General features: G+C 41.2%; 1 protein-coding gene across 10 annotated transcripts in view; it reads left to right on the top strand.

The window, feature by feature from the left end:
• The window catches only part of CASK (calcium/calmodulin dependent serine protein kinase), a 405,070-nt gene that overhangs the window by 370,724 nt on the left and 9,860 nt on the right, over positions 1–24,486 (top strand). For 6 of the 10 annotated variants that reach the window (XM_050776177.1, XM_050776176.1, XM_050776178.1 and 3 more), the window contains 4 exons: positions 5,871–5,986; positions 13,982–14,062; positions 14,169–14,249; positions 18,078–18,280. In XM_050776177.1, the coding sequence (XP_050632134.1) occupies positions 5,871–5,986; positions 13,982–14,062; positions 14,169–14,249; positions 18,078–18,280 (481 nt within the window). The remainder of the gene's footprint in view (positions 1–5,870; positions 5,987–13,981; positions 14,063–14,168; positions 14,250–18,077; positions 18,281–24,486) is intronic. The other 4 variants (XM_050776182.1, XM_050776180.1, XM_050776186.1 and 1 more) reach the window with 1 other exon arrangement.

The raw sequence follows: 24,486 nt of genomic DNA, 5'->3' as shown, positions 1-24,486 counted from the left end.
AGCTAAAAGAGATAATGTTTATTTCTGGAGTGTCTGGTAAAAATCAATTTCATTCCTCTGTCATCACACCACATGAGACAATGCCACAGATTTTTCCTGGGAATGTGTATTTTTATGTTTTAAGCTTAAAAACATTTATTATAAGATACTCTCTACATTGTAACATAAGCTTCACAAGGTCACGATTTTGTGCCTTAACCTGTCAAAAAATTCCTCAATTCTGTTTGTTTCCAAAGATCTTATGCCTTTTAGTTCTGACTAATAGCACATACTGACTTGCACCAGAAGAATCCCCAAAGCAAGCCTTCATCAGCCTCCTCTGTATGCCACATAGGTAATATATGAAGATGGACTTTGGTACTATTAATGAGAGTTCGCAGTATTTTCCAGTAAATGTCTTTCCCCCAACCAAAAATAAATACATAAAAACTTCAGTGAACAAGAGTGGGTAAGAGACATGGAAGGCAGCCTCCTTAAGAAAATAGAAAATAACACTTCCCAAATCATTTTATGATGTCAACGTTACCCTGATACCAAAACTCAGTAAAGGCAGTTCAAGAAAAGGAAACTACGTACCAGTATCTGTCATGAACACAGAAGTAAAACTCCTCAGCAAAATATTAGCAAATTGAATCCAGCAATATATTAAGAAGATGATATATTATGAGCCAGTGGAGTTTGTACTGGGAATGCATGGCTGGTTCAGCATTTCTAAACCAATCAGCCGATCCACTAGATTAACAGACTAAAGAAGAAAATCCACATAGTCATATCAATAGATGCAGAAAAAGCATTTGGTAAAATTCAAAACCCAATCAGATTAAAAGTCTCATAAACTGTGAATTGAGGGGAACTTAACCTGATAAAGGACATGTATAGTAAACCTACAACTAACATTACTAGAAAGGAAAAAAATTTGCAGATGATATGATTCTGTGTGTAGAAGTCAAAGGAATCTGTAGACAATTAGAATTAGTAGCAAGGTTTAGAAAGTTTGCTGATATAAAATCAATATACGAAAACCAATTATATTTATAAGCAGAAAATAAAACTTTTAAAGGGTACCATACATAACACCACTTGCAACACAATAATATTATAAAATGTTCTTGCACACACACAAAACTGGATCTGATTAGGCCTCTAGATTTTATTACCTATTTGCAGGAAATACAAAGGACAGAGAGACATACTAAAGATACCACAGGTACACAGTCAGAAAAATCCAGACTCTACAGAAACTAAAGGACAAACAACCAGTTTCTACAACAAACAAATTGTAAGAAAAGAAAGAGGAGGGAGAGGGAACCTATAGATTTTAAAGGGATTTCAGAAGAAAACTATATTCTTGGATTTGTTCCAAAATAATCTAGGATAAGGTGGTATAAATGAAATAAGGTCAAGTGCGGTGGCTCACGCTTGTAATCCAGCACTTTGGGAGGACGAGACAGGTGGATCACCTGAGGTCAGGAGTTCGAGACCAGTCTGGCCAACATGGTGAAACCCCATCTCTACTAAAAATACCAAAAAAATTAGCTGGGCATGGTGGCAGGTGTCTGTAATCGCAGCTACTTGGAAGGCCGAGACAGGAGAATTGCTGGAACCCGGGAGGCGGAGGTTGCAGTGAGCCGAGATCGTGCCACTGCACTCCAACCTGGGCGACAGAGTGAGACTCTGTCTCAAAAATAAATAAATAAAAAATAATAAAAAAATAAACTATGACTAATAATTGTCAAAGCTGGGTTGTAGATAGCTGGGTTTCATTACACTATATCCTTGTATGTGTCTGAAATTTTTAGTATTACAAAGTGTTTCTTAAAATACCATTTACAAAGCCTTTATTAAAAAATGGCCAGGCCTGGTGACTCGCACCTGTAATCCCTGCACTTTGGGAGGCCGAGGTGGGCGGATCACTTGAGACCAGGAGTTCAAGACCAGACTGGCCGGCCGGGCGCGGTGGCTCAAGCCTGTAATCCCAGCACTTTGGGAGGCCGAGACGGGCGGATCACGAGGTCAGGAGATCGAGACCTTCCTGGCTAACACAGTGAAACCCCGTCTCTACTAAAAAGAATACATAAAACTAGCCGGGCGAGGTGGCGGGCGCCTGTAGTCCCAGCTAGTCGGGAGGCTGAGGCAGGAGAATGGCGTGAACCCGGGAGGCGGAGCTTGCAGTGAGCCCAGATCGCACCACTGCACTCCAGCCTGGGCGACAGAGCGAGACTCCGTCTCAAAAAAAAAAAGAAAAAAAAAAGACCAGACTGGCCAACATGGCGAAACCCCATCTCTACTAAAAGAAAAAATATATATACAACAATTAGCTGGGTGTGGTGGTGCACACCTGTAGTCCCAGCTACTCAAGAGGCTGAGGCATGAGAATATGTCAAGCCTGGAAGGTGGAGATTGCAGTGAGCCAAAATTGTGCCACTGCACTCCAGTCTGGGCGGCAGAGAGAGACTCTGTCTCAAAAAATAAAATAACCTAGGAATAAATCTAACAAAGATGTCAAGACATTTACAGAATAAATTATAAAATTTATTGAGACCAGGTACAATGGCTCATGCCTGTAATCCCAGCACTTTTGGAGGCCAAAGCAGGCAGATTACTAGAGCCCAGAAGTTTGAGACTGTCCTGAATAACAGAGCAAGATCCGGTCTCTACAAAAATACAAAAATTAAGCCAGGCCCGGTGGCTCACACCTGTAATCTCAGCACTTTGGGAGGCCGAGGCAGGCAGATCACCTGAGGTCAGGAGTTTGAGACCAGCCTGGCCAACGTGGCGAATCCCCATCTCTACTAAAAATACAAAAATTAGCTGGGCGTGGTGGCGGGCACCTGTAATCCCAGCTACTTGGGAGGCTGAGGCAGGGAGAATCACTTGAACCTGGGAGGACGGAGGTTGCAGTGAGCTGAGATCGTGCCACTCCACTCCATCCTGGGCGACAGAGCGACACTCTGTCTCAAGAAAAAAAAAAAATTAGGTGGCATGCACCTGTAGTCCGCTACTTAGGAACCTGAAGCAGAAGGATTGCTTGCACCCAGGAGGTCAAAGTAACAGTGAGCCAAGATTGTACCACCGCACTCCAGCCTGGGCGACAGAGCAAGACTCTGTCTCGGGGAAAAAACAACAACAACAACAACAACAACCAAAAAAAAAATATATATATATATATATAAACATTTAAAAAGATATAAGTAAATGGAGAGACATACTGTGTTCAAGGACTGGAAGACTCAGTATTATAGAGATGTCTATTCCTCCTAGATAGATTTCATAGATAAGATGCAATCCCAACAGTTTTGAAATTGACAAGCTAATTTTAAAGTCTACATGGAAATGCACAAGGTCAGGAATAGCCAAGATGCTCTTGAAGAACAAGGAAGGAGGTCTTGCTCTACCAGATACCAAGACTTGTTATAAAGCTATAGTAAACAAGATAATAAGGTATGGGTTTAGAGATAATTAGGTATGCTCAAATAGACCACAAAGGAATAGAGAACCTGAAAACACTCCCATACATAAATGGACACTTGATGTGCACAGCAATGAGGAATGGACAGGCTTTTCAATAATGTGGGACAATTGGGTATCCATTAGGAAGAAAAAAGGAATTGGACCCCTCCTTTACACCATAAGCAAAAATCAGTTCTAGGCCGGGCACAGTGGCTTACGCCTGTAATCCCAGCATTTTGGGAGGCCAAGGCAGGTGGATCACACAAAGTCAGGAGTTCAAGACCAGCCTGGCCAACATGGTGAAACCCCATCTCTACTAAAAAAATACAAAAATTAGCCAGGCATGGTGGCATACGCCTATAATCCCACCTACTCAGGAGGCTGAGGCATGAGAATCACTTGAACCTAGGAAGCAGAGGTTACAGTGAGCCGAGATTGCACCACTGCACTCCAGCCTGGGCATCACAAGGTGACTCTGTCTCAAAAACAGAAAAAACAGCAGTACTAGTACATTAATACCCGAAATGTAAAAGACAAAACTATAAACTTTGAGAAGGTAATATTGGAGAATATCTTCTGGGACAAGGAAGGATTTCTTTTTATTTTTATTTATTTTTCTAAAGTCAGGGTCTCTGTCTCCCAGGCTGGAGTGCAGTGGTGTAGTCTTGGCTGACTGCAGCTTGGAACTCCTGTACTCAAGTGATCCTGCTTCAGCCTCCCTAGTAGCTGGGACTACAGGCACATAACATCACACCAGCAAATTTTTTTTTTTTTTTTTTGTAGAGATAGGGTCTTGCTATGTTGCTCAGGCTGGTCTCAAACTCCTGGCCCCAAGTGAGCCTCCCTCCTTGGCCTCCCAAAGTGTTGGGAAATCCCCTGCTAAGAATTTCATTTTTGGTTTTTTTTACACAAGGTCTCGCTCAGTTGCCCAGGCTAGAATGCACTGGCATGATCTCAAATCACTGCAACCTCCACCTCTCAGGCTCAAGTAATTCTCCTGTCTCAGCATCTGGAGTAGCTGGGACTACAGGCACATGCCACCGCACCCGGCTAATTTTTGTATTTTTAGTAGAGATGGGGTTTCGCCATGTTGCCCAGGCTGGTGTGAACTCCTGAGCTCAAGTGATCCACCTGCCTCAGCCTCCCAGAGTGCTGGGATTACAGGCATGAGCCATCGCACCTGGCTGAGGATTTCTTAAGATATCAAAAATACTTCCCATTAAAGAAAAGACTGATAAATTTGACTAAATTAAAACTATTAAGTTATGCTCATCAAATGATACCACAAAGAGAGCAAAAAGGCAAGCCACAGAGTAGAAGAAGATGTCTGCAACACATATATTAATAACTAACAAAAGCATAATATCCAGACTATATAAAGAATTTCTACAAATCTATGAGAAAAAGACAACTGAATAGAAGAATGGTCAAAAGACTTGAACAGACACTTTACAAAAGAGGAAATTCAGTAGCCAATAAACATATGAAAAAATGATCAATCTTACTAATGAGTGAAACGTAAACTAAAATGTAAATTAAAAACACAGTGGTATTCCATTATTCATCCACCATGATGGCTAAAGTTAAAGATGGATAATACCAAGTGTTGCCGAGGAAGTGGAACAGTAGGAATGTTCATACACTGCTGGTGGGAGTGTAAATCAGTACAATGTCATTGGAAAGTAACTTGCCATTTACAATAGCACCATATGGCATTCCGATCGTGATTTTGGACTCTTATATGTGAGTCACTTGGGGACCCTTGGTTAGCCCCCATGAGCAAAATCATTAAGAGAGCGAAGTCTTCTGTGGCAGTATCCTGAAAAGTAAGTATTTGCTTAGACTGAACCTAAAAGAGCAACTTTTTAACATCATCTTTGTTTATGTTACCAATGCTGGATGTTATAGATCAAAATTATAATGTCCTGATTGTGGTTATAACTGTGAATTTAATCAGAGCACACTTTTTATATCTTATATTAGAATCTCCATGTAGCAGTAGTACCATTTATTAAGCTGTTGTTAGAAAGATTAAAGGAGTTAATACATGTCAAGTTCCTAGAAAAGTGTCTAACATTAAGTGCTCAGTACCAGCTAACAAGTGACAAAGCCAGAATTCAAACCAGGCCTGTGTTGAAACATTCTACTGTGTCTCATGGCCACATGTTTAGGCATCTAATCTGTGTTGTCAGTATATGTTCAAGGAGTACCATGCCATTTTAGTATAAGCCTATATTTTAAAAACATTTCTAGGAAATTGTCATGAAAACCAAAGAATAGCCTTTGTCCAAATTTTTTAAAAGATTAGAATGAGTATGGTTATGCTGTTTTATGTAAATTCTTCAAATGGATGACTCTTCTATTTTATCAACCAGAACTATAAATTCATTTTATTTTATTTTTATTTTTATGTGTGCTAGGCGAGTAGCTTGCATTGCCATGGAGAAGACCAAACAGGAGCAGCAGGCCAGCTGTACTTGGTTTGGCAAGAAAAAGAAGCAGTACAAAGATAAATATTTGGCAAAGCACAACGCAGGTAGGGAAAAGCACGACTGTTACTGAGGCTGGGTTCAGCATCTCCAAGACCTAAAGAGATGTAATATTTTAATTCAGTCTTCAGTGTTCTCTATCCAAAAAATTCTACCATATGAGATCGTCATCAACTTTCAAAACCTTTAAGAAACCCCTACCTCCAATTAATATGTTGGTTATTTGCTAGATATTTTACAGAGCTATACTTTATAGGACAAAAATGTTATTTTGAAATAGTATCTTCTGGAATGAAAAGAATCCAACACGTTAAGTCGTCCCCTGAGAAATGAAAGCCTGAGAGTTTGCTGAGTAGCCAGGATTCTTATCTCCTTGGCTGGGATTGGTCTTGAACAGATCTCCTCCCCTCTGGCTCCTGCCTGGCCCTTGGGCGTGGCCCTGTGATAAACATCTAAGGGTAGAGGTGTGCTCTTATCAGAGAACTGTGTCACAAATGGTTCTGTGGTTGGTTTGAAAGAGTACAAATGACATGGACACTAACTTGGTTTTGTCCATTTCTGTGAGTAGTCTTCTTCCCTCATGATATTTCCAAGCTCCCACAAGAGCAAGAATCTTATCTTGGCCTTCCCTTTATAGTATGTATGTTTGCCCATATGGAAGTTTGTATTAAACTTAAGTCAAAATGTTCACTTGTCTTGTTAAAAACAGAAATTAATACCAAAAAAGCATGATCTGTTGTTGCAATAGAATATCCAGAAGATTCACAGGGTGCAACTTAAGCTAAAGAAAATGCATAGTGGTATACAGGAGTGCTAACGTAAGAAGTTATTTTCAATAACTTCTTAATATGACTCCTTTTATAAGGAACTTTTTCTGAGGAATTGAAAGTCCTGACTGGCATTAGGTTAGTTCCCAAGGTTTCAGAAATAGCTCCAAAAATTAGAAATGTGGCCAAAAAAATCAAGTGAATCCAGTCATGCATACCCAGATTGATGGCATAATGTTTCTGACAAGTATGAAATGCATTTTTCTCTGTAAATGTTATAACATACTCTGAATTGTTCATTTCTCAATCAGAAATTAAAAGTAAACATTTCAAACTGCTGTATAATGTGGAATGAATGTGAGTGGCCACATGGGTTAAGTTTAAACAGCTCAGTTAAATAAGGAATCATTCCCTTCTCGTTAGTTACATTGTACCACATTTTTATTTCCAAAAACAGTATAATTTCTGATTATGTGCTACTACAGAGCAGCAGTTTCATAATGGCTTTTTTGGTTTTATGAAGGGAAGAAATAGTTAAAGCAGACTAGTTACACAAAATGTAGCAACTATTAAGTAAATGCTCAAGTATACTATTTGAAGAAATGCACTGCAGAGCCAGTCACGGTGGTGGTGCCTGTAATCCCAGCTACTTAGGAGGCTGAGGCAGGAAGATTGCCTGAGCCCAGGAGTTTGAGGCCAGCCTGGGCAGCATAGCAATACCCTATCTATACAAAATAAAAATGAAATAAATAGAAATGCACAGCGGTATCAGCAGAATGTTGCTTTCACACAAAACGTCAGTGGTTATTACCAAGTCTCCTTAGTTGCCCTTATTTCTGTCAGCTTCTAACAGTCTAACACAATCTAATAGGCTGACAAGGAGATGTGTTGACATATAAATTGAGAAATGTATGCATCTCACCTTATAATTTTTGCAACAGTGTTAAATGATACATAGATATAGATGGCATTGAAAGTAACTTACACCTAGAAAAGCGAAGAAATGGCTGGTTCAGGCTGTCAGTTCATCATTAGATTTATGCTGTACTAATAGAGGGTATGTAAACATGAGTATTCAGTTTGCCAGTATTCTTTAATTCAGCTCTGAGGGAAGTAAGAAATTAATGCATTGAAAAACTAGAATTCTCTAAATACTGTCAAAGAATCAATTTAATCATTCATTTAAGAATTTTGCCAGAGAATCAGCATTCAATCTGGCAGCCAGTGTTTTCACTTTTGTGTGAGTGTGTGTGTTTTCACTTTTTCCACTCTTTCGCCATCAGGGCATCACTGGTCTTCTTCCATTGTTCCCATTCTCTGATTCCCGTTAGGTGGTGCACAGTGGTCCTGCAAACACGCCTGTAAGCTTAATAGGCAGCTGGAGATAGGACCAGGAATTAGCACACCTGAGTGTGCAATTTGGGCAAATCACTTCGCTTCTGCGGGCCTTGAAATGAGGGAATTAGGTTAATCAAGGATATCTTTTCTAATTCTAAAGATCAGTGGGTCTCAGGTTCTTTCATCACTGGGCCTGACAAACGGCAATCATTCAATGAAGCCAAGTATTCTTGTACTGTCTATCTCAGGCTCTTGCTCTCTGGTAGACATTGCCTATCCAGGTTGAAAGCTATTACCCTTGACATAGAAGGCAGGAGCCTAATAGGGGTAGAATAGAATTGTTTTTTCCTCTGTCTTTTGACACTTACCTCCTATCCCAAACCATTGACCTCTCTAAGTTCTTGTCAGCTTAGAATGAAGAAAGGAGGGGTTGAGAGGACAGGGGAGCCTACTGCCACCACCTGTTTGGTATCATCAGTATTTTCCTAACCAGCGGTCTTCTGGGCATCAGAACCTTCCTTGCCATGCTTGAGGGGTTGTTCTACATGTCAGTGTGTGTCACTGTGTATAAGGCCCTCCTTTGAAAGAAAGTCTGAGCTTCTTGGATGGTCCTTGCAGAGACCCTTAAGTGTCTTTGTAGAACTTTGTGTTTAGGCCTATTTGTGATTCTCTAGTCAGGATATCATTGTTAGGCTTCCCTCGCCTGCAAAATAATCACTGTGAGCTCTCTTTTTAGTGTCTCTTTCTGGAAGAAGATTCCCAACTTTTTTCCTGGACTTTCTGAAATACACTGCCTGCAAAGCCTAGCATTCCTTTCTGTCACCATCTCTTCAGGTTTCTTCTGCATCATCAACCAACTCTTCCATTTTGTTCATTAGAAAGTCCAGAAGAACCACTTGCTTAGTATTACCTTTGCTTTACAAGAGATCCAACTGTCAAGTATTTAATCAGCTGTTCTGCTTTTAGCTATGATGAAAGATCATCCCAGTGTACAGAAGTGTCCTTATAAAGAATTGCTCTAAAAGACTGAGAAACAAATACTATTGACCTCCACTGGTGAGGCAGTTGCTTTGAGAAATATCATAGCCTTTCATACCAAACTAGATGGGCTCATGGGCCACAGATAAAACAAGATCTCAAAAGGATTTTTCTGGCTTCTTTAGAAGTTGATGGTAAAATACAGTACTCTGTTCTTCTGCTACTACTCAGTTAATTAAAATAAAGGCCGTATGTTTTGTTTCCTGCTTCAAATCTTTGAGAATTCATCATATATTGATGGCAAGATCCAAACCTTATCAAATTCTGGCATTATTTGTATTTGTGGTACAAATGAAGGTTGGGAATTTTGTCATTATCTAGAACTGGTGGGAATGATAACACTAGAATTATTTCCATTTTTGTCACTAGGAAATTCTACATAGCTTGTTAAAGTGGAATTCTGTTCAGACTGTGTTACCTACAATTGCCATCATAAAGTGACAGCCTATTCGCTGAATTTGACCCATGAGTAAATTTTATCCCTCTAACTCCCACACACACAGTGTTTAAAATAAATTTTAATAAGTCATCACATGTGAAAGTCAGGATATTTAACATAAAAATTTGGGTTTCAGAGTTCCCTTAGAAGAACAAGGAATGCAGCAATACCAGGCCCACTTTCTCTCGCAGTAACTCTGGGTGGTTAATGTGGCCTTTGAATGGTCACTCATTCTCCAGCACACGCTGTCCACACCACTCCCTGTTTTTGCACCTGGCCCACTTCATTCAACCACATTAGCTACCTGACCCCTGCGGGCATTCAAGTATCTACTTCTTAACCCAATGCTACCAGTGTGCAATGCTCTTTTGAATTGGAGGTCTTTATAGTATTTGAAGATCTTGATAGCATTTCCAACTGAGACAAGGATTCAACGTTAATGACTTTTTTATGGAAAAAATTCAACCTGGAAAGTAGTTACATAAATACTTAAAAGAAGTGTCTGGAATGTTAAGTAGTTTAGCAGGAAATCAGGGTAATATGAGCAAACTGTGCCAGACAGTATTTCTGAATCCTTGGGAATAGATTTGATTATGGTGTGTGTAGCTTTTACAGCAAATACATTTTCTGTAACACATAAAAGGTTTCGCCGGGCGCGGTGGCTCACGCCTGTAATCCCAGCACTTTGGGAGGCCGAGGCGGGCGGATCACAAGGTCAGGAGATCGAGACCACGGTGAAACCCCGTCTCTACTAAAAATACAAAAAATTAGCCGGGCGCGGTTGTGGGCGCCTGTAGTCCCAGCTACTTGGGAGGCTGAGGCAGGAGAATGGCGTGAACCCGAGAGGCGGAGCTTGCAGTGAGCCGAGATCGCGCCACTGCACTCCAGCCTGGGCGACAGAGCGAGACTCCGTCTCAAAAAAAAAAAAAAAGAAAAAAAAAAAGGTTTCTAGCCATGTATACTTGGTGCAAAAAGCATTGTAGTGTGGCTAGAACAACTGAACTCTAGAGGCATTGAGATTCCTCAGCCCCCAGGACTTCCAAAAGTCATTTTAGATCAAGTTACTAATGTAAACTTTTTAAAAATTTAGGAAGTTTTCATTAATTTGTTTTCTTAAATGTTAGAGCCCCGAAATGTTTGCATACACATATTTGAACATAGGGGATTTCTACAGTACCATTCACAGGTGTGTTTAAATTATGCTTAATACCACAAGTTAGTACTATTGACTTTAAAAGCTATTCTTTTTTTTTTCTGGAATACAAGCAACTCTAAAGGAAACGAAAAGTGACCCATAATCTCACTCACTGCCCTGTTGGCATTAAAAATAATAATAGGCTGTGCGCAGTGGCTCATGCGTAATCCCAGCACTTTGGGAGGCCAAGGTGGGCAGATCACTTGAAGCCAGGAGTTCGAGACCAGCCTGGCCAACATGGCAAAACCCCATCTCTACTAAAAATACAAAACTTAGCTGGGTATGGTGGTGCACGCCTGTAATCCCAGCTACTTGGGAGGCTGAGGCAGGAGAATCACTTGAACCCGGGAGGCAGAGGCTGCAGTGAGCCAAGATCCCACCACTGCACTCCAACCTGGGTGAAGGAGTAAGACCCTGTCTCAATAATAATAAAAATAATAGGCACACATGGTTAGAAATTACACATGGTACAGGACAGTACAAAGTGAAAAGCAAAAGGCTTCCATGTCTACACTCTCTGAAGAGGTTTTCTTGTAACTATTCTCGATAAAATGTCTATGTTAGTATATAAAATCCACTGGCTTTTATATAAGGTTATTGTTGAATTTCTATTAAATGAGTTTGTTTCTTAATGTGATTTATTTGCCTTGTGTTTAGAATATTGCATGATAAAGTTTATTTTGTACATATTATACTTTTATTTTACTAATATATGAAAAGCCATATTTCAATGACCCCTGTACATTTTTCATGCTGTCTCACTCCCAATGGCCTCTGTGCATGTAAGTAACCTGTTGAATGACTATGCCTCTGTGTTTTTGATGATTTTCTTTTAAGTCCTTTTTTTTAATCAGCAAGCAACTTAAAACCTTTAAAAGTTCATTCTTTAAGTGCTTTCCTAATATTCTTTGTATCTCTTATTTTAAAATACCCTTTTTTTATTGTTTCTCAACCCTATGACCGTGTGGCAATTTCATTTAGACCAGAGTAACCTCTTCATGCTGCTCCTTTATGGTTAAGATATTGATGTTTAACATATCTGTTTCATTTCATTTTCATAACATACCTGTTTGTGGTTTTGATTGTTGACATCTAACTCATTCTTATGTGTTTTTTTAAAAAAATGACAAGTCTTAATTTGGTAGGATTAGAGTTAGGGCTCTATAGAGGGATAGGTGTGTGTATATACCATTGAGAAAGCTTGTGTCATCATCATCATCTTGCTCTTTCGTGAGATGCTTGCTTATTTTTATTAAAATATATTAAAACATATCTGCTTGTCAATGCACTTCTTTCGTAAGCATACTTTTTCTTGATGGAAATATCACTCAGAGGGCAATAGGTCTAAAAAATAATGCCATCAGCACTCCTGCTTTTATTTTTGCAACTCTCATCACTCCATTACTACTGCAGTATAAGTAAGTAGCCCTACCACAGAGGGCCTCATGTTCATTTTAATTTTGTGAGTCTGCCATTCTGAACACAGAAAACATTTCTGGCTTTTTAGCTATTGCTAGAGGATATGCTTTAAAGACTTTCAGTCAACCTTTATAAATCAAGTTATCGAAAGAAAACAAATGCGCAAATACCCATTAATATACACTAACCTCTATTTTAATATATTGTATTTCTTTATATATTGTGATAATGGTGCTTTTTGTTTGTTTTTTTCTGATCTGTTCTATTCCCAAGTATCTTGTTTTGCATTTTAAGTGATTGGGCAAATCACTAGTGTTAAGAATTAAGGTGATATTCACAATCATTTGGCCATATTGTTTTAAGGAGTAGAAGGTTCTCTTAATGAATGATTGGCTAAAGTAGCGCAGATTTCGGCCGGGTGTGATGGTTCACACCTGTAATCCCAACACTTCGGGAGGCCAAGACCAGCGAATCACCTGAGGTCAGGAGTTCAAGACCAGCCTGGCCAACATGGTGAAACCCCGTCTCTACAAAAATACAAAAATTGGCTGGGCATAATGGCGGGTGCCTGTAACTCGGGAAGCTGAGGCAGGAGAATCGCTTGAACCTGGGAGGCAGAGGTTGCAGTAAGCCGAGATCGCACCACTGCACTCCAGCCTGGGCGGCAGAGTGAGAGTCCATCTCAAAAATAAATAAATAAATAAATAAATAAATAAAGCAGCCCAAATTCCTTTATTACATCATTGAATCGATTTTACTGAATTTATTTTAACCCCTCTAAAATCCAGGGTTTATTCAATATTCTTTAAAAAAAGAAATGTCAGTATGTAACTGACAGCATTTGGGTATGACCATACAAAAATTACAGGAAACACAGACATACAATTTTAGCCCTTTGTGAGAATTTCCAAATGTGTGTGAGAATTGGACCACGTTGAATTTCAACAGGAATGGGCATCTGCTCAGGAAAGTTTCGTACATTGCTTGAAATTGCTTTTATGATAGTGTTAAGAGGCAGGTTTCAGAAAATATTTGTTAAAATATTTCTCCTCAGTCTGTAGTGATTAGAGAACTCCACTTTTGCAAAGGTTTCGGAGCTCAGACTCTGCTTCATGATTCTTTCCATCCTGATCCACCACACGCAGACTGCCCATGTAATGGTCGACAAGTTTTCAGGCCCAGGAAAGCATGTAACTCTCCTTACATATTCAAGACTCTCCATTGAATGGATATCTGGGTTACAGGAAAGCTTGTGAGATGCTCATTGATAAGCTTATGAAATAGTTACAGAACTTGCCTTAGAATCTAGCATGCCACCTTCATCAACTCTGTTGAAAGAAAGAACCATGAAGTTAAAGACCAGCTGCCCATGCATTTCTCATCCATCTTTAGAAATGTTCTAGCTGGCCCCTCTCCTGGTTAACTTTAGTTGCATTCATGCTATATTCATGTTGGTCACTGTCTGTAGACTTTTTCTTTTTAGTATTACTGACTTCTTAGAATTGGAAAAATATGAACAGCATGTGGTTTCGAATGAATTCATATAATTTGTTGGATACTGCATGAAAAGATATGTAACATCTTTTAGATTTGGACATTTTAATGCATGTGTTCAGCATCTTTGGATGCCCCTAGTTCTAAAGTGCATTTTCATGGGCTTAAAAATGAAAATTTCTCCCTAGATGCTATATGACTTAAATTACATATAAGCCATATATCATAAGTTAGATTCATATTTTTAAGACATGGTTTTAATATAACTGTAGTTTTGCAGTAAAATTATAATTTATGTACATGAAATAGTCATTCCACAAATTCACCTTTCTTCTAAATCTTTGCGTTTTAGTGTTTGATCAATTAGATCTTGTCACATATGAAGAAGTAGTAAAACTGCCAGCATTCAAAAGGAAAACACTAGTCTTATTAGGTAAGTTTGATTGTATAAGTGGGTTGCTTATTCTCTCTTTCAAAACATTTTGTGAACATTATTAAGAGTTGTCAATTTTAACATTCTTTTTTCCTAAATGACATAGGCGCACATGGTGTTGGGAGAAGACACATAAAAAACACTCTCATCACAAAGCACCCAGACCGGTTTGCGTACCCTATTCCACGTAAGCAATGTCTCAATCTCTTTTCATTATATTTTTCCTATCACTTTTTTAACTCTATAATGTGTGTATTTTTTTCTGATTACATGAGGTATAACTGTTCATTGTAGGAAATTCGTAAAATCCAAAAAAGAACAAGGAGGAAAATGAGTTAACAATAATCCCAACCCCTCTTTCCCTATAATAAATGCTATAAATATTTTGTTGTATACCCTTCTAGGCTTCTCTGCTGTATACCCTTCTAGGCTTGTCTTAGTACAGATATGTGTATAGAGTGTGTGTGTGTGTGTGTGTGTGTGTGTGTGTGTGTGTTTTAAATAAATTTAGGTTCATCCATTCTGTTTGTAACAATTTTTCTAACAACATGTCTTGCGCATTACCCAGACAAATTATTCTTCGGAAAAATAAGTTTTCATAGTTGTAAAGTTTCTGATATGACAATTTTTCCCTTAATTAATATTTAAATTGTTGATTTCTTATCACTTTTTAAACCCAATCAATATGCTAACAGTTGTTTCCGTAAAGATTTTCAAATCTGTAAGATTTTTAATTCTCCTTTATTTTCTGTATCTTATTCTTAACCTCTTGCCCTCTTCATTTTCTCAATTGTAAAATGAAGTAATTCCAGGATTGCAGAGGGGATTTGAGATCATGTGTATGAAGCGCTTAGCAGATGATGGATGAGTAGAAGCTATCTACCACTATCGTTTCATTATTATCATCATTATTCTAAAGTTTAAAATTTTAGGCAAGGCGCGGTGGCTCATGCCTGTAATCCCAGCACTTTGGGAGGCTGAGGTGGGCGAATCACCTGAGGTCGGGAGTTTGAGACCAGCCTGACCAACATGGAAAAACCCCGTCTCTACTAAAAATACAAAATTAGCCAGGCATGGTGGTGCATGCCTGTAATCCCAGCTACTCAGGAGGCTGAGGCAGGAGAATCGCTTAAACCAGAGGTGGAGGTTGTGATGAGCCAAGATCGCACCATTGCACTCCAGCCTAGGCAACAAGAGTGAAATTCCGTCTCAAAAAAATAAAATAAAATAAAATTTTCATCCCAGAAGCTTTCTAGCAGTTCAGGGTTGGAAGAGCTAAAGGAGAATGATTTTTTAAGAGCAACAGGAGAAAATGTGAAGATTGGCTCCATTCTATAGGGCCTTCACATGCCTTCCTGAAGCAATGTCACCACCACTTACAGTTATCTGTACACCTCAGAGAGCCGGGAGGCTTCGTGAGACAACCTTCATCCCAAAACCCTGTCTGATTTACACAAGAAATTTATCCAATAGTGCCTCATTTGGCACTACTGGGGTTTTCTAGTAAAACACCTTGAAGTGTTCTTTTAATTCTCCTTATGTCTAGATCATGAGTATAGCAAGCTTACCTAACATTTAGCTTCTTCTTAACCACGTAACAATTGAACTTCCATGTTATTAAATGGCCAGTTAACTAGTTTGGTTTTAAAACTTACCTTTGATGACATCAATCATGACTAGTCTTTGAAATATTTGACCCCGTATGTGTATGTAACATGTATCTAACTACTAAGACGACTAAAGATAGTACAACATCAATATGTTATGTCAGTTCTTTGCCGGGCGCGGTGGCGCACACCTATAATCCCAGCACTTTGGGAGGCCGAGATGGGTGGATCACATGAGGCCAGGAGTTTGAGACCAGCCTGGCCAACGTGGTGAAACCGTATCTCTACTAAAAATACAAAAGTTAGCCAGGCATGGTGGCATGCACCTGTAGTCCCAGCTACTAGCGTGGCTGAGGCATGAGAATCACTTGAACCCGGGAGATGGAAGTTGCAGTGAACTGAGATCTTGCCACTGCACTCCAACCTGGGCAGCAGAGCGAGACCCTGTCTCAATAAATAAATAGTAATGCCGGTTCTTCAGCTTTTTTTTTTTTTTTTTTTTTTTTTTTTTTTTTTTTTTTTTTTTGAGACGGAGTCTCGCTCTGTAGCCCAGGCTGGAGTGCAGTGGCCGGATCTCAGCTCACTGCAAGCTCCGCCTCCCGGGTTCACGCCATTCTCCGGCCTCAGCCTCCCGAGTAGCTGGGACTACAGGCGCCTGCCACCTCGCCCGGCTAGTTTTTTTTTTTTTTTTTTTTGTATTTCTTAGTAGAGACGGGGTTTCACCGTGTTAGCCAGGATGGTCTCGATCTCCTGACCTCGTGATCCGCCCGTCTCGGCCTCCCAAAGTGCTGGGATTACAGGCTTGAGCCACCGCGCCCGGCCATGGTTCTTCAGCTTTTGAGAGAAAGGGCTTCTCTTAAAATGTCCACATTTTGATGACCACAAGCACTTGATGTTCTAACAGGCTAGCAGGAAAGCGGGAATTCCCCATTAGTTTAGGCTCATGTACACAGGAGAGAGTAGCATAAATTTGTTCTTTCTCAAGGAAAGAAGGAAGCGAGGAAATTGGGAGAGAGAGGGAAAAAAGGGGAAGGAAGGGAGAAGAGAAAGGGGGGTAGGGAGAGAGAGAGAATATTAAAACCAGTGTCCCTAGCTCATCTAGAAAAACATTTCCTAAAGTGTGTTTTGCAGGATACTGGTCCCATTAGTATCCACAGAACTAGAGCTTATTGGCGTATACTTCAGTTACACTCACTCAGGTGAGGGGTGGGCAAACCTTTTCTGTAAAGGACCAAATAGTGCACATTTGAGGCTTTAAGGCCATACAGTCTGTCACAAGCACTTAGCTCTGCTGTTATCTCATGAAAACAACCATAGACAATATGTAAACAAAAGCACATGGCTGTGTTCCAATAAAACTTTGTTTACAAAAACAGACAGTAGGTGGCCGGGTGCAGTGGCTCACACCTGTAATCCCAGCACTTTGGGAGACTGAGGCAGGCAGATCACCTGAGGTCAGGAGTTTGAGACCAGTCTGGCCAACATGGTGAAACCCCATCTCTATTGAAAATACAAAAAATAGCTGGGCATAGTGGTACATGCCTATAATCCCAGCTACTCAGGAGGCTGAGGGCACAAGAATCTCTTGAACCCAAGAGGCAGAAGTTGCAGTGAGCTGAGATCGCGCCACTGTACTCCAGCCTGGGCTACAGAGTGGGACTCTGTCTCCAAAGTAAAAAAAAATAAATAAAAGACAGTAGGCCATATTTGGCCCATAAGCCAGTTTGTCACCTCCTGATTGACGTCTTCCATAAAAATTATGGCTATGTCTGGCCACAGTCATTGTGTTTTCAGTGTAATGTGCCTTTTGCTGTATCCTAACATTCTCCTTTTGCAAGATGTTATAGACCATCACTTTTCTATAGAACTTTCTGTGACAATGACAGTACTTGATGTCTGCGCAGTCCAGTACAGTGGCCATTAACCACACGTGGTTATTGAATCCTTGAAATGCCGCTAGTGAGACTGAGAAACTAAAATTTGAATTTTATTTAATTTTGGCTTATTTAAATTTAACCATATGCGGTTTTCCATTTTTTTATTCTCCTGTTTTCCTTCTACACAAGACTCAACTGCAGTAAGGCACACAGTGAGTTATATTCATCTTGGGCCATTTCATGTCTTCCTCCTGTGGTGATTCATGGAGGGATAAAATACATCTCACCTGAACACTGAAAGATTCACCAAACCAGACAACTGACTGGCTACTGTGGTGTGATGTACACAGATAAATATGGTTTCTAGAATTTAGTTCTGCAAAGCCACTGGGGGTGAGAACAGGGGATATGAGATATTTGCTAAAGAATCCACAGCTTTTAGGAAGAGACTGGGTTTGAGTAAATCTGTTGGGAGCGTAGTAAGCTCATCAGCTCCGCCTTTTAAACCTCTTGTGCCATGCGGCTTTGCAGACACAACCAGACCTCCAAAGAAAGATGAAGAAAATGGAAAGAATTATTACTTTGTATCTCATGACCAAATGATGCAAGACATCTCTAATAACGAGTACTTGGAGTACGGCAGCCACGAGGATGCAATGTATGGGACAAAACTGGAGACCATCCGGAAGATCCACGAGCAGGGGCTGATTGCAATACTGGACGTGGAGCCTCAGGTAATGCCCAGCCTGCCCGAATGTCTGACATCCTGCCTGCATGCCAATAAGCACAGATTCTGAAATCAAAAATACCATCAGAAAGTCACAGGTCACATAATTTCATAAACTACGGAAAAGTGTCAATAATGGAGGCATTGGGGGTTCACAGTCTAGAATGCCAGCTGACTAATCGTTGGACTCAGTGCACACACCAGGTATTTAAGAAGCAGACATTATTCTCTTAAGAGGTTTATTATATGCAGAAGCTCAATAAGGTTCCTGATTGGGTCTACGCCTGCCAGAAATCCTACAATCATCTGACCTCAGGATGAGGCTCTGGCACTTTGTTATCACAACAGCCACCTTCCCTCTCTGGGTACAGCTCATGCTGGACCATCAGAGCCTCTGCCAGCACATTATGTTCATCTCCAGTGAGAAACTGATCCTGGGGCCTGGGTCTAAAACACAGCACTAGCTTTATGAAAGCAAGCATGAGTGAGCCCAGATGTCAAAGACAGCAGGGATGGAAACCCATGGTGTGTCTCAGCCTCTGCCATTTCCTTACCTGAGCACAATGCCTGACCCTGAGCGAAAAGTAGGAGAGGGATAAAGACTTGGAAGAGGACTCAAAAGAGAGCCAGACACAGAGATGACAAAATGGTTTCTAGATATGTCTTGCAATAGGAATTATTAAACTTGGAAAAGAGAAAGCTGAAGGCTTTACATCAAAAATGCTGACAAGCTGTTTTTTCATCTCTGAGTTCAAACCAAGTAGACATGGGAGGTAAAGCACAGTAGGAAGGATTTGGGAGTTGTAGACATCAAGGTGGGTTACAGGAGAGGCTTGTGGGTGCCCATGTGACTCCGAGTTGCCATTTCTCGGACTGACCTGTACCAAATCTCTTTTAACACTTAGAAATAGAACCAGTATGCTACCTGCTGAAATAGTAGACCAGCTTCCCTCAAGCAGGCTGTGTTTCATCAGGAGGCTTACCTGGCTATCCTAGGCAGGACGAATCCCTGTTCAAGGACCACTGTATGAGACTTGGTCCCCTAATCATCCCTAAAGCAAGGACAGAACCTGTATAGCCAGAGTCTGTGTGACGTGGGACCTGACAGCTCAGTTTCTGGGCTCCAGGATCCTAATTTGTGGCCAGTGGGTTCACCCATTTCCGTTTACAACACCTGATGGCGTTCTTGAACTTGGAACTTTGGAAACCACAAAAGGATCTGTTTAAGGGGCTAGGGAGGAAAGCAGCAGTAGGGTGAACACTGCAATTTACTTAACAATTAACTTGGACCTATATAGAACTAAATATATGATGTGTACCACAGATTGATTTTTGTTTAACTGCTAATCCCTCCTTACTAGGGATTGGAAAAATCTTCTGGCCAGGGGTGGCTAGAGGCAAAGTCTCAATCCTGGTCCTGGTCTTCGACATCCTCTCCTTGGGTTCCACACTGGTCTTCACCTGAACGTCGTTTTCTGCTGGTAGTAATGTCTCTAGCAGTATGCTGGCTGCAGGGCTCCTCAGACTCCCTCTGCATTACCTAAGTCCACTTTCGAGGGCTTTCTGCCTTACCTGCCTCCGCTGCTGCCGCCGCCACTGCCACTGCTGCTGCTGCCGCTGCTGCTGCTGCTCCACCCGTAGCGTCCAGCTCTCCCTGTCTCCTTGCCCTTGCACAGCCATGCATTGCTCTGCACTGCTGAGTGGGAGACACTTCTCTCAGCCTCCTCAGGACACCCACAGCAGTTACTTTTACCCATTGCACTTGGCCCCAAAGCACCTCCTCACCCCGGCTGGGCACTCTCCTCTGCTCCCCTGAGTGCTGGATGAGCTCACCTGCACTCTTCTCTCCTGCTTCCTGGGTCCCTGCATCTCAGAACTGTGATCTCTCAGATCCACTTAGCCCCGAGGGCCGGCCATAGGCATCTGGCTGCCTGAGCCTCTTTGGGCCAGCGGCCCTGGGGATAGGGATTGCCCAGGTCCTGCCCCTCCCGTTGGTCTGGTTGACTACACTCGTCCCAGGCCCTGCTGCCCAGGCCAGCCTCATGCCAGTCCTGGTCTCACAATGACCGCTGCATACCACAGTACAGCTGAGGATGCCCACAATCTGCGCCGCCTGGGCTTCACTCTTGGGCTTCTCTGCCCTCAGCCCAGTCTCTCCTCGGCTGGGCAAGGTCTTCATCCTGCCTTCAGGATGCCTGTGACCATGAACAACTTGCTTTCAGGCAGAGCCTCATTGCTTCAGGGAGGCTCTCTCCTTAGAACATTTTTCTCCACCCCCCTTTCCCACTCCAGCTTCTTAGATGACCCCTCTACTGTATCTCACAGACAGTTCAATCCAACAAACTTGTATTAAGCACTTATATGCCAAGCAGAGGGTCAGGAGCTAAGAATACAATTCAGAAGACAAGATGGTGAGGATGAAATTCCTTCCTCATTGTACATCCAAAACTGTCCATAACAGAAGGGCCTTGTGGCGTTTTTTTAAATCCTCTCACTTCTGCCAAACTACATGTGGACCATAGGAAAACCACCTAACACGTGTCCAACTCTTTTAGTGCCGGTCTAATACTGTATGCCATCTTATTTCAGACAACTGAGGCCCAATTGAGCATGTCTAATAACACTATATGATAAGATGTTGTGGTCCAACTTTAAAGCTAGAGGATGATGGTAAAGACATTAAACTAGAAAGAAATTAATAACCTGGCTTCTCATGAAATAGTAATAGATTATGTTCTTAAAGTGCTATATATTTCGCCAGGCATTATGACTCCTTACCTTATCCTTGTAACCCTATGAGCTGGAGATCAGTATCTACTTTTGTAGATGGAGAAACCAAGGCTTAACATACTTGTGACTCGATTAAGGCTTTACAGTCAATTGAAAGTGAGGTGTGAAGTTGAACTATGTTGATTTTTAAATTTTTATTCTTTTACAATAAATCCCCACTTCCTTTCACTGTACTACCCTAGAAGAGGTAACCCTGGGAATCCTTAAGATGGTTCACCTTATCCATAGTAGTACAATTTAAAGCCTCCTTTTCTTTTTTAATGTTCAGAAAAATCTGTAATTCAGTCAAACCTAAGAAAAACTGCAGAATTTATTTCTCATGAAAATAAAGCTATGGCTCAGAAAATAATCTGTGCCTCTAAAGCTGAAACTGTCATAGCCCCATTGTGTAATCAGAGCTTAATGTGATGGTTTTAGATTTTAACTTTATTCTGATGTATCCATTTGTAGCAGGAAAAAGTTAATAATAGCAGAATATTTGTAGTTTTGCTTTTGCCCACAGAGGAAGAGGTCATCATCAAGAGGTAGCGTACAGTCTTGTTAGGAATCCATACTTTAAAACAAGAGCCAGGTTCTGAACCAGAGACTATTTTGTGAAATCAGTTAGCTCTCTTGAGATGGGTTCCGGGGTCACTGCACTCTTCCTACACCCTTAGATTTTTGTACCAAATGACTCAGATGCGTGCCCCTGTGTGCCTTTTAAGCTTGCAAATCAGAATAGATATCTGCATCTTATACGCTTGGGTCAAATGAGTTTCTATTCCTTGAAGATAATAACCTGAGATTAATTATTGGCCATAGCCAAGCCATAGAATCAATTTATCTCCACAAATATTAATGTTATTTTGACTATCTGAATCTAGCATGCTTTCAGTGATCCTTCTAGAGCATGCTGTTTCTCTCCCTGTCCATATCTGTCCCTGTTTCTCCTCTCTCTCTCTCTTTCACACACACACACTCATACTCTCTCTCTGTCTCTCTCTGTCTCGCTCTCTCTCTCTCTCCCTCCCTCTTTCTCTCTCTTCCTCTCTCTCCCTCTCTGTCTCTCTCTCTCTGTCCCTGTCTCTCTCTCCGAATCCCAGAGAGATTCAGAGAGAAATATTTGCCCATGAACATTAAAAAATTTGTGCCTCATCCTGAGTCAGAAAGGAAGAGGGCTTAGAGTTCATCTTTAAGTCACCTGTTAACTGCCTGGGAGAGGGGAATCCTTGTGAGCAATTCCATTTCCTGTCCCTGAAGTAACTCTGAACCTCAGTCAGGCTGCCACAGCACCAAAAGTGGCACTCACTTGAGACCCATAAGTAGTGCAGAGTATGGCACAAAGACCTTCAAGAACAAGTGAGGAAATGTGTGGTGAGTCTGCTGAAAATACAAGGCTGACTAGACAGGAAAATCTCAATCAGGATTTGAGGCATCTTAGAATTTTTGAAAGTACAATAATAAAGTACAGGAATAGAAAAAGCCACAAAAAGGAGGAGAGAGCAAATATGCTAACCACAGGGCTACTTTAGTTACTGTGATAAATACTAAATTTGGCTCTGAACTTCCTGACAACCAGGGCAAAAAAAAGGAAATCAAGGAATATAACCTGATTCGTAGACATGAGAGGCATCTGGCAATGTGAGGAACATGGCCACCATTGATGGTTTTATGCAGTAAGTGCAGTCTATGGATATAGACCAAGGACATGAATGCAGTGCAGAGATGGGCAATCTGCAGAAAGCTAAACTAATGTTCCAAACAGTTTGTTTTCTGCTGTTGTAATGTGATAGCTGGAATGGAAAACAGGAGAAGGATTGGGTACCTGGTAGGCTGGGCCACTGGGTGGAGAAAAAAACCATTTCATGCCCAGGGTGTCATTCTCTACTTCATCCGTGAGTTCTGTTCAGCATCCAGGCTGGGTGGACTTCCATCTAGACCTCAGAGTAGCTTTGGAGATAGAAGCAAATAGGGTTCTTTCCCATCTCAGTTGCCCAGAAGCAGGCTATGGGATGGGTATATGTGTGTGACCAGGAGTAGGGGTGATGAGAAAACCTTGTCTCACCTGACCCTGTATTCACCTGATCTATGAGTATAGGAAGGAAGGAAAAAAGGCCTAAGATAATACTGACATAAAGGATATTTCTAAGTGAAGATCCCTGTTAGCTTGCTTGACCTATATATGGACTTCATCATAATGTTTGTTCCTTGCTAAAGTCTTCAGTCATAAAAGGATTGGCAAAGAAATTGCCAGGTACCTCTTTCAAAAATTAACATATATGCAAGCTTAAAGAGCTTTCTTACCAGAGGAATCAGAGCCTAGGACTTTAAGAATTAAAGAACTTTGATGGATAAATACAATGTACCAGTCTCCCTCAACCCACAAGAAAATGCTGTGTGACTAAAATTCAGAAATATAATCAATCCTAGTGAAAGTCAACCTTGCACTAAAAAAAGAAAGAAGCTTTCATGTCAGATTTGTCTCTTACATGCCTATATACACGAAGAGGCTAAGAGAGTCCCTTCGGCCAAGAGAGTAGAGTGCTCTGTAGATGAACCTGCCTTAAAAGACAAGATAAATTCTGTGCAAATTATATCTACTATTTTTACATTTTAATGTTTTTATAAGGGCAGTTTATGCTGGGTACCATATTGACCATGAGTGAGACAGCTGAAGAAGACACAGTCCCTGCCCTGAAGGAGGGTACCCGCTAGTCCGTGGGGTCTTGGGTTTCCCATGTGATGGGTACTTCAGGAGCACATGGGAGGGTCTCAGAGCCCACAAAGGACTTCACAGAGAAAAGAGCATCAGTGCTGAGTTCTGAAGGATTACTCAGCCAAGCCAAAGGGCGAGTGGGGAAGGGGAAGAGAGGATGGGAGGTCCAGGCAGAAGGAGTAGTAAGTCAAAAGGCCGGAAAGCCAGAAGAGAGTCTGGCCCTTTCTGGAACTGAAAGTAGTTCAGGATGGCTGGCCCATGGAGGCAAAGGGGCAGAGAGAAAGGCTGAAGAGGTTAAGCACAGGCATGCTTATGAGGGAGAGAGGTGACATTCATGCTGAGGAGTATACATTTTATCCTGAGGCCAAGAGGGAACTGTTGAATTCTGAGCAGGAGAGCCATGGGTTTTGAATTTCAGAAAGATCATTCCAGTAGCAGGGTAGAGTGTCGATTGGAAAGCAGCAAAACCAGAGGCAGGGCAACCAGTCTGATTACTATGACAATAAGCCGGGCAAAAGATGGAGCAATAGGAATAGCACGAAGCCAGCAAATTTAAAGACCATTTAGAAAGCAAAATATGTGGGGAGCAGGATAGTTAAGTTCTTGTGTAAATGACAGCAAGATATTTACCCCAGCGCATATGAATTAATCACATGTCAGTCACTTGTGAATTGGGTATCTGTATGTGTTGGGTTTTGTTCCTTGGAAGGGAGTTTGTAACCTCCAAG

Source organism: Macaca thibetana, chromosome X (genome assembly GCF_024542745.1).
Source record: "Macaca thibetana thibetana isolate TM-01 chromosome X, ASM2454274v1, whole genome shotgun sequence".
NCBI classification, from domain to species: domain Eukaryota; kingdom Metazoa; phylum Chordata; class Mammalia; order Primates; family Cercopithecidae; genus Macaca; species Macaca thibetana.
This window is presented reverse-complemented; position numbering and strand designations above follow the sequence as displayed.